Source organism: Streptopelia decaocto (assembly GCF_964273445.1).
Source record: "Streptopelia decaocto genome assembly, chromosome: 5".
In the NCBI taxonomy this organism is placed as follows: Eukaryota; Metazoa; Chordata; class Aves; order Columbiformes; family Columbidae; genus Streptopelia; species Streptopelia decaocto.
Genome location: NC_138659.1, coordinates 10,250,163 through 10,263,649, shown reverse-complemented (window position 1 = coordinate 10,263,649; position 13,487 = coordinate 10,250,163). Strand labels below are relative to the sequence as shown.

The 13,487-nt window shown below is 49.1% G+C and overlaps 1 protein-coding gene across 8 annotated transcripts in view; it reads left to right on the top strand.

Annotated features, from left to right (window-relative positions):
• PDE4B (phosphodiesterase 4B) overlaps positions 1–13,487 on the top strand; it is a gene marked incomplete at its 5' end in the record, with an annotated part of 158,459 nt that overhangs the window by 129,507 nt on the left and 15,465 nt on the right. For 3 of the 8 annotated variants that reach the window (XM_082053483.1, XM_082053485.1, XM_082053488.1), the window contains one exon: positions 2,575–2,687. The exons of 1 other annotated variant lie outside the window; for it this stretch is intronic. In XM_082053483.1, the coding sequence (XP_081909609.1) occupies positions 2,575–2,687 (113 nt within the window). Of the gene's footprint in view, positions 1–1,575; positions 1,625–1,695; positions 1,776–1,804; positions 1,850–2,574; positions 2,688–5,052; positions 5,191–13,487 lie in introns of those variants that run through there. 4 more of the 8 variants (XM_082053484.1, XM_082053486.1, XM_082053487.1 and 1 more) reach the window with 4 other exon arrangements.

Sequence of the window (13,487 nt, the reverse complement as noted above, 5' to 3'; positions counted from 1 at the left end):
CTATCACTTCATCTTTGCCATTGAAATTACTACAGATATTTTAAGTGGCAGTTTTCAAAACATCTGCATTTAAATCGCTAATCTATTGTCCTCTAAATGTTTTTGTTACAAAGGCCTAAGGAAGTGATAACACTCACATTTTCACATGGGTAAACCAGCCTTCAGAGGGAAGGGATCCCTCTGTTCACAGGCTTCCTTCAGGTAGCCCCACTGAAACCAAGCAGAAGACACCAGTGGGACGGCTCATTTTCCACAACTGGCCAGATTTGCCGTGCAAAAAATGCTAATATAAAACATTCATTCTATTTTTATCTCTTCCTCTAATAACAAAAATTTAAATAATTCAGAGCTGTCAGTAGCCTAATACCAACCCGTTCACTCTATACTTGAGCCCTGAAGTTTCCTCTTTTCATAATTCACATTGTTCTCTGTAACATTTAATATCTTTCCTTGATGGTCTGGGGTTTTTTTTCCCCCCTTTTATTACACAAAACTCAGATTACAAAGTAAGGGAATAGCCCGGACTCTTCCTAAGATCTGGGGAAAGTAAGTCCTTCCATATAAAGTGTAGATTAGTCCTGGTCTTGTGTTGCCATGATGGTTCTGTTGTAGGTGAAGAAGTGAAGGGACAGGGGCAGCAGGTCCTGCAATCCCTGATGCTGGGCAAGGCTGGAAGTCCCCAAATAGCTGAAATTAGGATCTGGTGCCCCAGTGAGCCTGTTCCAACTCCTGCCATGGTTGCACGTTGTGGTTGCACATCGTGGTTACACGCACAACCCTGTTTCCTGCAAAGCAGGAGAACATTGTAGAATAACGCAGTACAGTTCATTATTTAAACATATGGTCAGCTCCTCTTTAGTTTGTCTGTGATTGTTTTTTTCCTATCCCTAAAATCATGATTTAGCCTGTGGGAGTTTTATCAATGCAAACTTTTTTTTTTTTTTTGTTAATAGGAATTTGAGCCCTTCTAGGTCAACTAATTTACATTATAAAGTAGTTGATAGAGAACATGCATATTATTAAGGAAAATACACCCAAGTTCTGTGTGTTTTGGCTATTTCCACCTGCTTTTTGATAGATGTATCACAGAAGTATGCAAGAATGAGACTACTGGCCATGTTTGGAGCTCTGTGAGGACAGAAAAAAAGAAAACATTAACTTTCAATGACACAAAGATTCAGATTTACTGAATCTTTAAAACGTGCCTGTGCCCCAGGCTCCCTGCCGGTTCATTGCTGAGTTACTCTTTGGCAGTGTTTATTTTCTGCCAGGTAGTCTCAAATATTGAACGGATGGTCTGTATACAATACACACTGATGGAGTTCATTGCTTTATGGGTATGGTGGATGGCATGAAGTGCAATCCCCTCCCTGGGCACACGGGGGGTGACAGTGGAGGGTGACAGCCCTGCGGGGAGCACACCCGGAGCGGTTCCAGCGGGCATTCCATAGGGAGGGCAGTGGCACACACGTATATGGGGCATATGTGTGTACAGCCTCTGTGCTATACAGCAGATACTTTGCTGAGTGTATATCATAGCAATCCTGACCTCTGATGTCACTGTTACCTGCTCAGCCAGTGCCATTAGAAATGCTGAATCCATTAACTTTGACGGATTTATGGGGTAAGCATATGTCACCGGTATTATGAGAAGCAGTTACATTCATGGGGAGATTTTATGATTCACTGTATCCGCTTATGTAAACCTTAACTTTTACGCCGAGAGCCGCTCGGGAGCACGTTGTCCTGCTGGCAGGGTCAAGGAGCAGAGCTCGGTGGGAACAGGGGCCAGTGGGGTTGGGGGGCAGAGCTGGCAAGGCTGGGGTGCTGGGCCTGTTGGGGAGCACAGGCAGGTGGCACTGGGGAGCAGGGCTGGTGGAGCTGATGGCCAAGGCTGGTGGGGAGCCAGGGCTGATGGGGAGCAGAGCTGGTGGGGTTGGGGAACAGGGCCAGATGAAGTTGGGGAGGAGGACTGGGGGGGACTGGGAAGGAGGGCTGGTGTGTTTGGGAACAGGATGAGGCATGGTTGGGGAGTGGGACCAGGCACGGTTGAGGAGCAGGGCTGGTGATGTTGGGGAGCAGGGCTGTTGGGGAGCAGGACCAGGCAGGGCTGTTGGGGAGCAGGGCTGTTGGGGCTGGGGAACCGGCCTGGGTATGCCTGGGTCGGGGAGCGGTGCTGGCTCAGAACCAGCATCGCGGGCGCGGGCAGCGGCGGGGGCGGCTCGGTTCTCCCCCGGGTCCCCTCCGGATACCCCCCAGGACCTGCGGGGGGGCCGGCGCTCCCGGAGCCGCAGCCCGATCCTTCCCTGCCCTGCCCGGGGGTGCCCAGTTCCCCGTCCCGCAGGGGCGGGGCGGGCCGGGGCGGGCCGGGGCGGGCGGCGGGGGACGGGGCTGGACCGGGTGCCAGCGGCGGGCGGGGATTTGCTCGCCGGCGGCGAGGGGAGCGCAGCAGCGGCCGCATGATGAGGGAGCGGTGCGGCACCTCCGGCGGGGCTGGCGGCGGCTCGGGCGGCCCCGGCATGGAGAGGCGGCCGTCGCGCCAGCCCGACTACATGTCCGTCTGCCTCTTCGCAGAGGAGCCCTACCAAAAGCTGGCCATGGAGACGCTGGAGGAGCTCGACTGGTGCCTGGATCAGCTGGAGACCATCCAGACCTACCGCTCCGTCAGCGAGATGGCATCCAACAAGGTGAGCCGAGCGGCGGGGGGATGCGGAGCGGAGCGATGGGGAGCGGTGGGATGCGGAGCGGAGCGATGGGGAGCGGTGGGATGCGGAGCGGGGCGATGCGGAGACGGGGGTGATGCGGAGCGGTGCACGGCAGCCTGATACCCGGTCCGTCTGCGCGTCTGTACAGGGGAGAAACTCCTAACTTAATCGTGGGGAAGGAGCTGCGGGTTTCCCCCGCAGAGGTACGGCCAGAAAAAAAAACCCTGGCGGTGGGACGGCGTGGGGAGAGCAATCGGTACCGCTGGGCTCATTTCTGAGAAGTTAAAGAGGTTTCAATTAGCGCCGGTCCCTTCGGAACCGATGTTAGCAGAAACATTGAAAATGCCCGCGTTTAACAAATTATCACTTCAAAAGTTAATTATCTTCATTGTTGTCTGTCCGTAATGATGGAAACATTGTGGTACGTTATTTTATTGCTGTTTTGTCTTTCTGTAAGCGTTTAATTTTGTTTTTAATGTGGTGGGCTGGCTCGGCACCGCCTGCCAGCACATGCTGAGGGTGCGAAGTCAGAGATTGTGCACAGGGAATGAGCGTCGAGAGGGGCTGCCCGGGACCTTTATTTTAGTTTTTAATGCGCCATCAACGAAAGGCGAGTTTTGAGCTTTTCTGCGATGAATTAGGCGCTAAAATAAAGTAAGGAAAGTACAGCGTGCTAAAAGTCAGAGGAGCAGGAGGGAGAGGATACTGAGAAGCAGTAGAGAGGAGAGCGAGCGAAACGCGAGTGCTGCACACCCGTCTCTGGGTGACTTTTGGGAGCTGATGTTCCTTGCCTCCAGCCCCTCCCGGTGCTGCAGCCGGACTCCCCAGCCCCGTCCTGGTCAGCCACAGCATCGCAGCTGAATTTTGATTCAGCATCTCTCCCAGTCAGCCCTTCCTTCGCCGGGGTGGTTGGTGCTGGTGGAGCCGCTCCCTGCCCCGGGGCCGGAGCCGCCTCCCCGCCGCGATCGCAGCCGCTGCCCGGGGCAGCGCTTGGCTGCCAGCGGAGCCTTCACACCTCCGGGACGGGCTGCCTGCTCCCCGTCCCCGGGCCTGCTTTTTGCTTGTGTTTTTGCTTTTGTTTTTATTCCAAATGGCACTTTCTGCCCCATGCAGTGCCGCTTGCTGATGCAGCAGGTCCCGCAGCCCCAGGCTGGGCTCACTGGGCTGTGCCTTTGGCCACTTGCCACGGTTAAACCCAGTCCTGAGTTGTACCGCAAGAACCTGATGCTCTCGTATATATATTTATTTTTCCTAATTGGAAATTAATGAAATTAGAAACGCTGAATCACAAAATTTATTTTATGGAAAAGTTGAGCAAAGAAATCCCATGTTATTTCAGCTTCCTCCTCTGTTAGTGATTACCACAACATGCAGGGGCAGAGGAAGCAATAAAAGTTTTATAGACCGAGCTTTCAAGAAAGGAATATTATGATTTTTTGTGTTGGGGGAAGCCAAGGTGAAAGTTAAAAAAGGTTTAAGCTGTAGAGGAGGCTGCACCTCCAACATGGATGCTGATGCCCTTCATTTGAGGTTATTATTTTTTTGCTGAGTGCCAAATCTGGACTTGTGAAGGTAAAAGACTAACTAAATTGCTTACTGTAGTAATTAAAAGTTGTGGTCCCTCTGTGTGCAAATGGCTTACAGCTGAGTTGAGCAAAAGGTTCCCGAAACTTTGTTCTCTCATAACCAGTTTCTGAAATGTCTGCGTTTTTTGGTCAACTTCCAGTATCGTTTTCATCTGTGAAAGAAAAGCAGAAAATGGCCTCACACTTTGCTTCCCTTTCCTCGTCGTCGGCAAACACTGACACAAATGAGTTCAGAGGTTTGTGGGTTTTGGGTTTCGGTGGCGGGGCTGCGATCTGCAGAGGGATCTTGCAGCGCGAGAAGCCGTTGGGCTGGACACGTGCATCTTCAGGAGGCGGCTGCAACCAACGGCCCTTACTTGGTCAGGTTTTCCCTTTGCCCAGGATCCCACTCGGCTGCCCGCCCCGGTCAAAGGCATTTAGATCTGTCACCGGTAAATAGCGAAACAGTCAGATGTTTTGAAAACAGGATGCTTGGGCTCCACGTTATTAAAGAAAAAACGGAAAGAGAAGCAGTGTAGATAGGAAGAAAGCAAATAGACTCAGCATGCTCCCAAGTGCAAGAGCAGTATAAACAGTGACCTATCTTCCTGACCTCCGCGCTCGCCGAGTTCCTGGCCCCGCGCCACCCAAGCCAAACTACGTCATTTGAGACTGATAGTAGGCATGGCACAGCTGTTGCAAGTGTGACTCGAATTTCCTGTCTCCTTCCTGACAGACGTAGTTTAGAAAACCCGGGGTTGCAACAACAGCAGGCAGAGAGGGGAGGATCTCAGCATACGTGTTCGCAGGGGGATTCTCAGAAGTCCTGCAAGCAAAAAGGAATCGCTGGGGGGAAGCGCCATGCAGGACGGCATCCTGGCTGTAAGCTGATGGTTTTTGGAAAACAGCAGTTAAAACATGTGCGTATACTTTTTTAAGATGTGAGTTAATTGCAGGAGAAGTGAGGAAATGAGCAGCTAATCTTATTGTGAGCTAACGAGCCTGATTGCACTGACATCAGTGTGAGCAGTGCCGCTCACACAGTGGGACCCTGAAGCCCTGCGAGTGGGGATTGGACATAAAACTGGCAAAGAGGGAACTGCGTTCCCCGGGTGAGCTGTCGTCGGCGTCCATGAGTCCTGATGCGTTGCCAGAGCAGCGTCCGATCCGCAAACCAGCCTGGTTCCCGTGCTGCTCCAGCCGCAAGCTTCTGCTAAAGAACAACTGACCATGCACAGCGCTCTTAACTCCCTAAATTAGAGGGAAAAAAACAGCTGGAATTTATTTTCCTAACATTGTTTTGGCATGAGCAGAGTATGGCACTGCAGCTTTGCAATGGAACAAAATTACCTGTAAAGTTCTGTAGGCACTCAGTGCTGCCTGCAGAAGCAAACCACACATATTTATATTCCTGTAACATATAGAATCTATTTTTTCTGCATTTATCACCCTGTCCAGCTTCCAGCTCAGGCAACTGCTGTGTCTCAGAAGGATTTGTGAGTCATGGGCCTGCTGATAAAGAGGGGATATTTTCTCTCTCTTGGTGGCCACCCTGTAACGTTGCATTTGGCATTAGGCATCTGTCTGCAGCCTCGCTTGTCCTGCAGACAGAAACACAGGCCCCCTCAGCTCTATTACCTAGTACAGCATGTGGGATTTGGGAGAGGACGTGCTTAGTGCATCTTCCAAATCATTAAAAGGGCCAAGTGTTTTTCACAGCTGAAGCGCTGGTCTTGCTAGCTCCGAGTTTTTATGGGGCTGCGATATCAGAGAAATGAGGGATGGAGAAAATGTGTTATTTCTCAAGACCTACCTGCCTGTCCTTGCAGGATACAGCCCAGATCACAGCTAACATGGATGTATCTGAATGGACCTAAGCAGCACCTTTCCCTCTCCTTAAATTAGACCAGTCTTATTAGAGCTTTTTGCAGTCCATTGAGTAAATAAACGGACAGGTAACACAATTTGTGGTCTGTGAGGGTATTCCCATTTTGAGTAGACAAAGGTGTTGTCGTCAGGGTGCCTGCTTTGTGCTCTCACAACTTCCAAAACCCGCTTCTCTCCCCAGACTGTTTCCTGGGGGACCCTTCCCTGCCAGCACTGCCCACGGAGCTACAAACACTGCCGAATAAATCCTTAAACTCTCTTATTTCAGCTCTTAAAGACATCTGCGTTACTCCCAAGTGCTGAATAACACAACTCAACTCTTGCCACCCAAGGCTGTTCCCAACCGGTGGCTCAGGGCAGCAGCAGACGGGGCTCTGCACCCCTGTCTTGGCTTCTTGTGAGCCAGAACCCGCTAAGATAAACAGAACTGATTTCATTTTGCTTGTGTTTCAAAGGGCATTACGGTCAGAAAAGAGGAGCAAGGCCGCACCTAGCTTTCAGGAGACAGTGGCTAAATAAACATCTGGACGCTAATGTAAACTCCCGAGGTCCGTGGTGGAGGTCGAGTGCAGCGCGGGGCCAAGTGCCAGCAGCGTATGTGCCGGGCTGCACGACCTCCGCGCTCGCTCGCCCGTCCCCTGCCCGTCCATCAGCCCCGAACCTCATCCTCTTCGTACGTGATGTTTCGCTTAAGTGGTGCCGAGCTGTTTAGTCTTTCGCTTGCCTTTGCTGTAACTTCCTTTGTTTAATATGCTTTAAAATAGCCGAGCGCCGCACAAAGAGAGTCTTGTTCGCCTGTGCAGCAGCCAGCGAAACAAAGAGACGTCCACGTCTCCTGTTTTTACAAGCCGGGATGAATCACTGAGCTCCGCACGCCGGTATTCCCCTCGCCTGGGGACTTGCGTTACGGAAACGGGGATCTGCGACTGGGAGAGCTCTCTGGAGCGCAGTGGCCGGTCGGAGCAGCCCTGGCATTGCTCCGCAGCGTCTGTCCCTGCAGAACTGGTCCCTGCAGAGGTGCCCGTGTCGGGTTTGACGTCGGCATGTGGTGGTTAACTGTTTCTTAGACAATACAGCTGCTGTCTGCAGAGCAGGATGCTCGGTGATCGTTGTGCTCGATGAGAACTGCGGTAGGAGCTGTTTATACCTGAGGTTGTGAATATTCGCTTGATCTTTCTTTTATCTGATGGTGCTTGATTTGTTTTGAGGATCCTTGTTCTAGAGGACAGGGCACTATTTCTTAAGGCAAAGCTCCGTGTCGTGCAGGAGCCAGGATTTTTAGCAGGGATGCTCGGGAGCAGTGGACATGAGGTTCTAGTGAAGTTGCTGCTTGAGGAGGAGCTGGTGCTGGGTGGTGGCTCTGCCCAGACTGGGAAACCCCTCAATGCTCCTCATGGATGTTCAAGACATGGGGATTTGGGGCTGAGTCATCTCCTGTGTATGACTTCTCATTGCTATCATAAATGGACTTTTAGGGTTGCTGTCTCTAGCCAGGCTAGGCATGAGGAAGAAATCTTTTATAACAAGGGTGGTAGAACACTGGCCCAGAGAGGTGGTGGATGCCCCATCCCTGGAGGCATCCCAGGCCAGGCTGGACAGGGCTCTGAGCAACCTGAGCTGGTGAAGATGTCCCTGCTCATGGCAGGGGTGGCACTGGGGGAGCTGGGAAGGTCCCTTCAACACAAACTATTCTGTGATTCCATGTCTCTGTGTCCCTCCTATTCCTCCCCCCTTGCTCTTTGCCAACTTAAATAAATCATTCTGATTATATCAAATATATCATAAGGGTGGGGTGGAAATAGTGGGGCCACACGTGGGCTTAGTTAACAATCTTAATAGTTTGGTCTTACAAGCCCTCTGGGCTGGCAGTTTCTGGATATCTTCGTTAAGATGGTTCAAATACTTAATAGATGAAGCACTGGAAAGCTGCACCATTGTCTGTCAGGAGCCAGTGCCACTGGTGGGGACCCTCCTGGAGCAAAGTGACCTTGAGTGGTGGATGCTCTCCCATCCCCTGAGACCAGTGGGTAAAGGGATGGGAAGAGCGGATCTCATGGTCACACTGAGAGAGCCACAGCAGAGATGAAGACTTCGGGGTTTGAATTTTGCTTCAAATCCATCTTCCCAGGAGCCTTTCTGGGGATCTGCCATCCTCCAGGACGCAGTGGAGCCCAGGACCTTCTAGCATGGCCTTGAAAGATTTCTGCCTGTACTTGGATGCGATGGGTTTTAAAGTTCTGCATTCTCAGACTTCTACGTTATAACACATTAGGGTGGGGCTTAAATAAATAATAGCTCAAAGGCAGGTTCGAAATGAATCATGATTTGAGGGCAGGACTAGTGAGTGACTAACTGTTCGGAGTAGTGACCTCTCTGGAAGTGAAGTGGGGATATTGGCGATACGGGAGATCTCAGAGGAGAAGCATCACTTAAAATGGGAGCGGGCTGTGAAGGATTCCAAAGCAGGATTTAATCTTCACAGCAGTCCTAATCCTGACCCTGATTTCGTGGACCGGGCCAGTTTCCACAGCCTGACTCCAAACTCCTCGGTTTTTACCCAGGTGCAGAGCAACAGGTTTCGGTGGGGCAGCCGGTGATCTAAATATTTGTGCTAAGTGAAACTTAATTGAAAGATATCGTGTTATCAAAGGCAGAACGTGTTGTGGAGATGTATTGGTTTGAAAGCTCTTAATGGGAGAGATGCCTTTGATTAAAGCCTTTGCTGTGTGTTTAAAGCAAACAAATGAGAAGTGCCTCACCTTGCTGCTGGTTTAGCGCAGCTGGGCAAATGCTACATAAAAATTATTCTGCAAATCATTTGCCTATCTCTATGTGAGAAGGATTTTTCATTTAAATATATTTACATTAATTATTGCCTTCTGTTTGGTTTGGGTGCTTGCATTAGGCTCAGTTTCATTTTGGCAGGACCTGTGTTTTTTTCGGGGCGGGGGGGGGGGGGTGGTGCTGTATTGTAGAGCTACACTGACTTCCTAAGCAGGACTCACACTTTGTCCTGTGTTTTCTGAAGCAGACAGACTTCTCTTCTGTCGATAAAAAGTCACCAGAGTTTTTCTCATTATGGGCGTCTTGGAAGAGTCGTCTCAGGGCACAAAGTTATTTGAATTTTCCAAAGCCTGTTCTCCTACTCAGGTAAAACCCCAGCTGGATTTGCCTAAATGATGACTGCAGAGCCCGACTCGAATTTAAATTAAATTGAAATTGCTGCTTCATACGTTTAAAAAGATCCCATGTTTAATTGCATTGCACTGTTGTTAAATGACAAACACTCTTCCCTGTCAGTTATTTTTATTTGTTATTTTGTGGGGTTTTGTTTGTTTGTTTGTTTGTTCCTGAAGACTGAAAATATAATCCGGGCATATTTCATCCGAATGTCCAGCATCTCCTGGCGGTGCCTGCGGCGGGGGAGGCTCTGGTTTGCGGGCTCACTCTTTACGTCGTTGTTTGGCTTCCTTTGGCACCGTCACTGTGGTTTGCATGGGTGTGACTGACAGAAGATTTTGGTCTGAGATCTGCAGGCTCCTGGAGCACTATCTGCTCCGGAGGCCACAGATGTTGTCAGCTGCTCAGGTCTTTCTTTAATCAACTTTTATGTCAACAAACAAGTTGCTGTAGGTTTTAATTTTGCCGTTGCTTCCTAGCCTGCAGCACGGGCTGGTGCTCATCAGCTCCTCTTCCTGATTTTCCTTTCGCAGTTAACATGACAAACCTTTTCTCACCCGGTAAAACTCTAGAAAACTGATTTTGCAGAACAAGTGATTTTGCTCATTTCTGCTTTCACTCACTCACCTCTCGCTCGAGTGAAGAATAAAAGCGGCGCTGGGATGAAAAGGCGGTGGGGATGCTCACCAGGCTGCGCTCAGCTGCTCCGGGAGACGTGGAGTTTCCCCTGGCCTGTAGCTTGCAGTTTGTGTGGTCCTCCCTCTTTACTGTGCAGTTTGGTTTATGTTACAAAATGCACCTTTCGGTGATGGAGAAAGAGCAGGTCCAAGGGGAGTTGCTGTCTGATGAAGAGCTCCTGCCGTGCACAGTTTTACCAGGTGAAGGGTTTTGGTGTCAGGCCTTTTTTGCTGCTTACTGGTAAGGAAATTAAACCAAAATATCATGATCTGACCTGTAGGCTCCAGATATGGTTGCATGTATCAATTGGCTAGAAGAGACTTATTCTTAAATACAAGAAGAGTATTTTGGATGAGGCAGAAACTGACCTGAACCTCTTGCAAAGGAACCTAAAGTTTCAATCCAAGCTGCAGATGGGGCCATAAGAGGAGACACACATGTCCTTTGTCACACCACGCAGCCTGAAATCTTAAACTCTCTACGTCCTGATATTTTATGTCAATCCAAACAAATGTAAATCTAAACCAAGGGCTGTTGGGTACCAAGGAGAATATTGGATACACCAGGACTTGAATCTGTGGGCCAGAGATGCTGTGTGAGTGCCCGACGGAGGAGGACGCGAGCAGGTTTGGCCCCAAGGGCATTTTCTCCATGTTCCAACAAGGCACACCTGATAAACACATGACACATTCATTTTCAGGAAAGTAAAGGAGTTGGTTTCTCCACAATCTTACCAATTCCCCAGCACCGGCTGGAGGGGGTTTTTCTTCTACCTCACCAGTTCCCAGCAAGTGAGTAACATGCCCCAAGCTTGCTTTTAAATAAGGAAACTCAGTATTGTTTCTGGGCAGGGCTAATTCACAGGGCTTTCCTTGGGCAGGATCCTATAGGGAGTTTTTCCTTCCCGGTATTTTTCTGCAATTTGCATATTGGGAATCTCATTTATCTGGAAATGAGATGGAAATGTACCTGTGATAACACTCCTGCTTCAGGTTCCCCTTCGTCGCTTTTTAAGCTCCGTGTTGCGTAAATCCGTCCCACCCAAGGGAGGTTCTGCTGCTTTCAGAAATGCTAAACTTCACGGGTAAAATCTGAATATTGTTCTGTCTACATCAGATACATATTATTGCTTTCATGAGCAGCCACATGCTGATTTACGGCAACGTGCTATTTGTTTATCAACATTTACATTGTGGATTTTTAAATTATTCTAATAACATAAGGCCAACAAGTTGGTCATGATGTTACTCCTTTCAAGTCCTCCTTTGAACATATATATAAATCAACTCTTCTTTGATGTGAAATTGGAGATTTCATAACCGTGTGTTTACTTTTTGGTTTAAAAATAAGCTGAAGGGAAAACAAAAAAAAAACCTGAAAAAAAACAAATAGTACTTTGTATCTCATTAAAAATAGTTTCTAGGGCATTAAAAACTATATTGTTTTAGGAAACAAGGACTAGAAAGAGTTGCAAAAGCATTTGATTTTTTAATGACTGATAGTTGACTGCAACCATTCCACTTTTCTCCAGGCACTGAAATGTCTGAAAACTTTCTCCTTCAGTACAGATTAGTATGAAATGGGGTCATTTTTCGTAAAACATCTACATGCACCTTCCCATCATGCTTCATGTGAGTGCTTAAAAAGGAAAATCAATAGAAATTGTGAAGTAACAGGGACAGCTGCAAATTTGTTCAACACAGACCTTTCTGTAAGTGATGTAACATCAAGAAAGCGCAGATAAACAATCAGGTTACCGCTCTTAGAAATCAAAGAATTTTAACTCTTTGGACTTGCAGACTTTTTAAGAAAACAGCAAATGGAACTTGGGGTTGCAGCCTGTGAACTTTGATCTACCTCTGCTCAGGCAAAACCCCAAATCCGTGAGTTTTGTCTGCTTAAGGGTTTCAGTGTCTCTGTGCTGTACAGGAGCGAGGTGTCTGTGTTGGATGGAGAGGGCTTGGGATTCACAAACCTTTCCTCCAGCTTCTCACAGGCAACAGGATCAATCTCATCTTTTTAAAAACCTGCAGTTGTGCCTGAATGTCACATCCATTCCCTTCGAGCGCCCGGAGCTCCAGACAAAAGCATTACACATTTTGCTGTTTGACCTGGTTGCCGTATACACGGATGAGTAATTTCCCTCCTGTGTGTAAATAATTTCCGGCTGGACTCTCATCCCCGCTCCGTCACACGGCCAGGTGAGTGTCGGCCCCGGGAGACGAGCTGTTGAAACGAGTGGAGTTACACCAAAGTTTAATCGCGCTTCTGGATCTGCAGTGATTTACTCAGTGCAATTAAGCTGAGAAGGAATAAGCCCAGCTGCCTTTGCGTGGAAATCAAAGGCGAAAGGAACCCTCGGATCACAAATCCTTTTGTTCTGAGGATTTGTAGGAGCAGTGGAAGAGCCAGGGATGTAACGTTTGCGTCAGAAGGGTGGGTCGCTGGGAACAGAGTTTATAAACATTTTTACACATTGGAGATCTGCACCGAGATTCCTCCATCAAAGTGCGGGGTGGGACCCCACTCTCCCCAGTTACTCCCGGCCTGAGCCCTGCAGCATCTCAGCAGCTCTTTTATCTCCAAATTGCCCTCAGCTCCTGCAAATGACTAAAACTTTTCTAAGCAGCCTCTTTGCATAAGGACTCTTGGCCTCGGGGAACCTCAGCTGGTATAAATTGACTTCAAAGGATTTACATCAGCAGCAGATACATCCTCCTGTCTTTATTCTCCTTCTGAAGCACCAGGATCACCTCTGATGCTGCACTCCAAAGGGGAATAGGAACAGGAATAACTACAGGACTATCGCTGGAGCTGGTGTGGGGCTGGAAAGACCAAGAAATGTCTGTGTCTCCTGCCTAGGAAAGGAGGAGAATCGTTTCTGCCATAAAGATGGAAAAAGGTGGGCTTTTCCACACTGAAGCATGGGGGAGATGTCCTGTGTGTGGCTGAATGCTGCCCTGGACTCCACCTCATGTCACATGTGGTGGCCCCAGAGCCAGTGGGTTCCCAGCATGTTTGGGCTCCTAAACCTGGCAAATCCTGTCATAAATTAGGCCAGGTTGTCTTCCTTTGCACAAAAATAAAGACAAGCAAGCTTCACCTGCAGTGTTTGGTTAGTCTGGGGTGGAGGAGCTGCCATGCATTTGATGCCGATGCCACCATGTGCCCCGCAGAAGTCCCCGTGGTCGTGTCCCCTTGCAGAGGCCTGTGCCGGTGCCAGCGCTCAGCCCCATGCTGCAGCTGAAGGAATGAAACAAGCAAATAAAGCAACTGCCGGTGCAGAGAACACGAGCGGCCAAGAGGGGAACTGCGAGTGAACTTTCCCAACAGTAATCAAGGAAATTACCGCACGCACGCCTGGAAAGAAACTGTGATTCCCTTTACCAGAGAATACACAAAAAAAAAAAAAGGGTCACTGCTGGTAATCAAAGAATGATTCGATTTCTGGGAGACTTAATTTGGTTCAGAT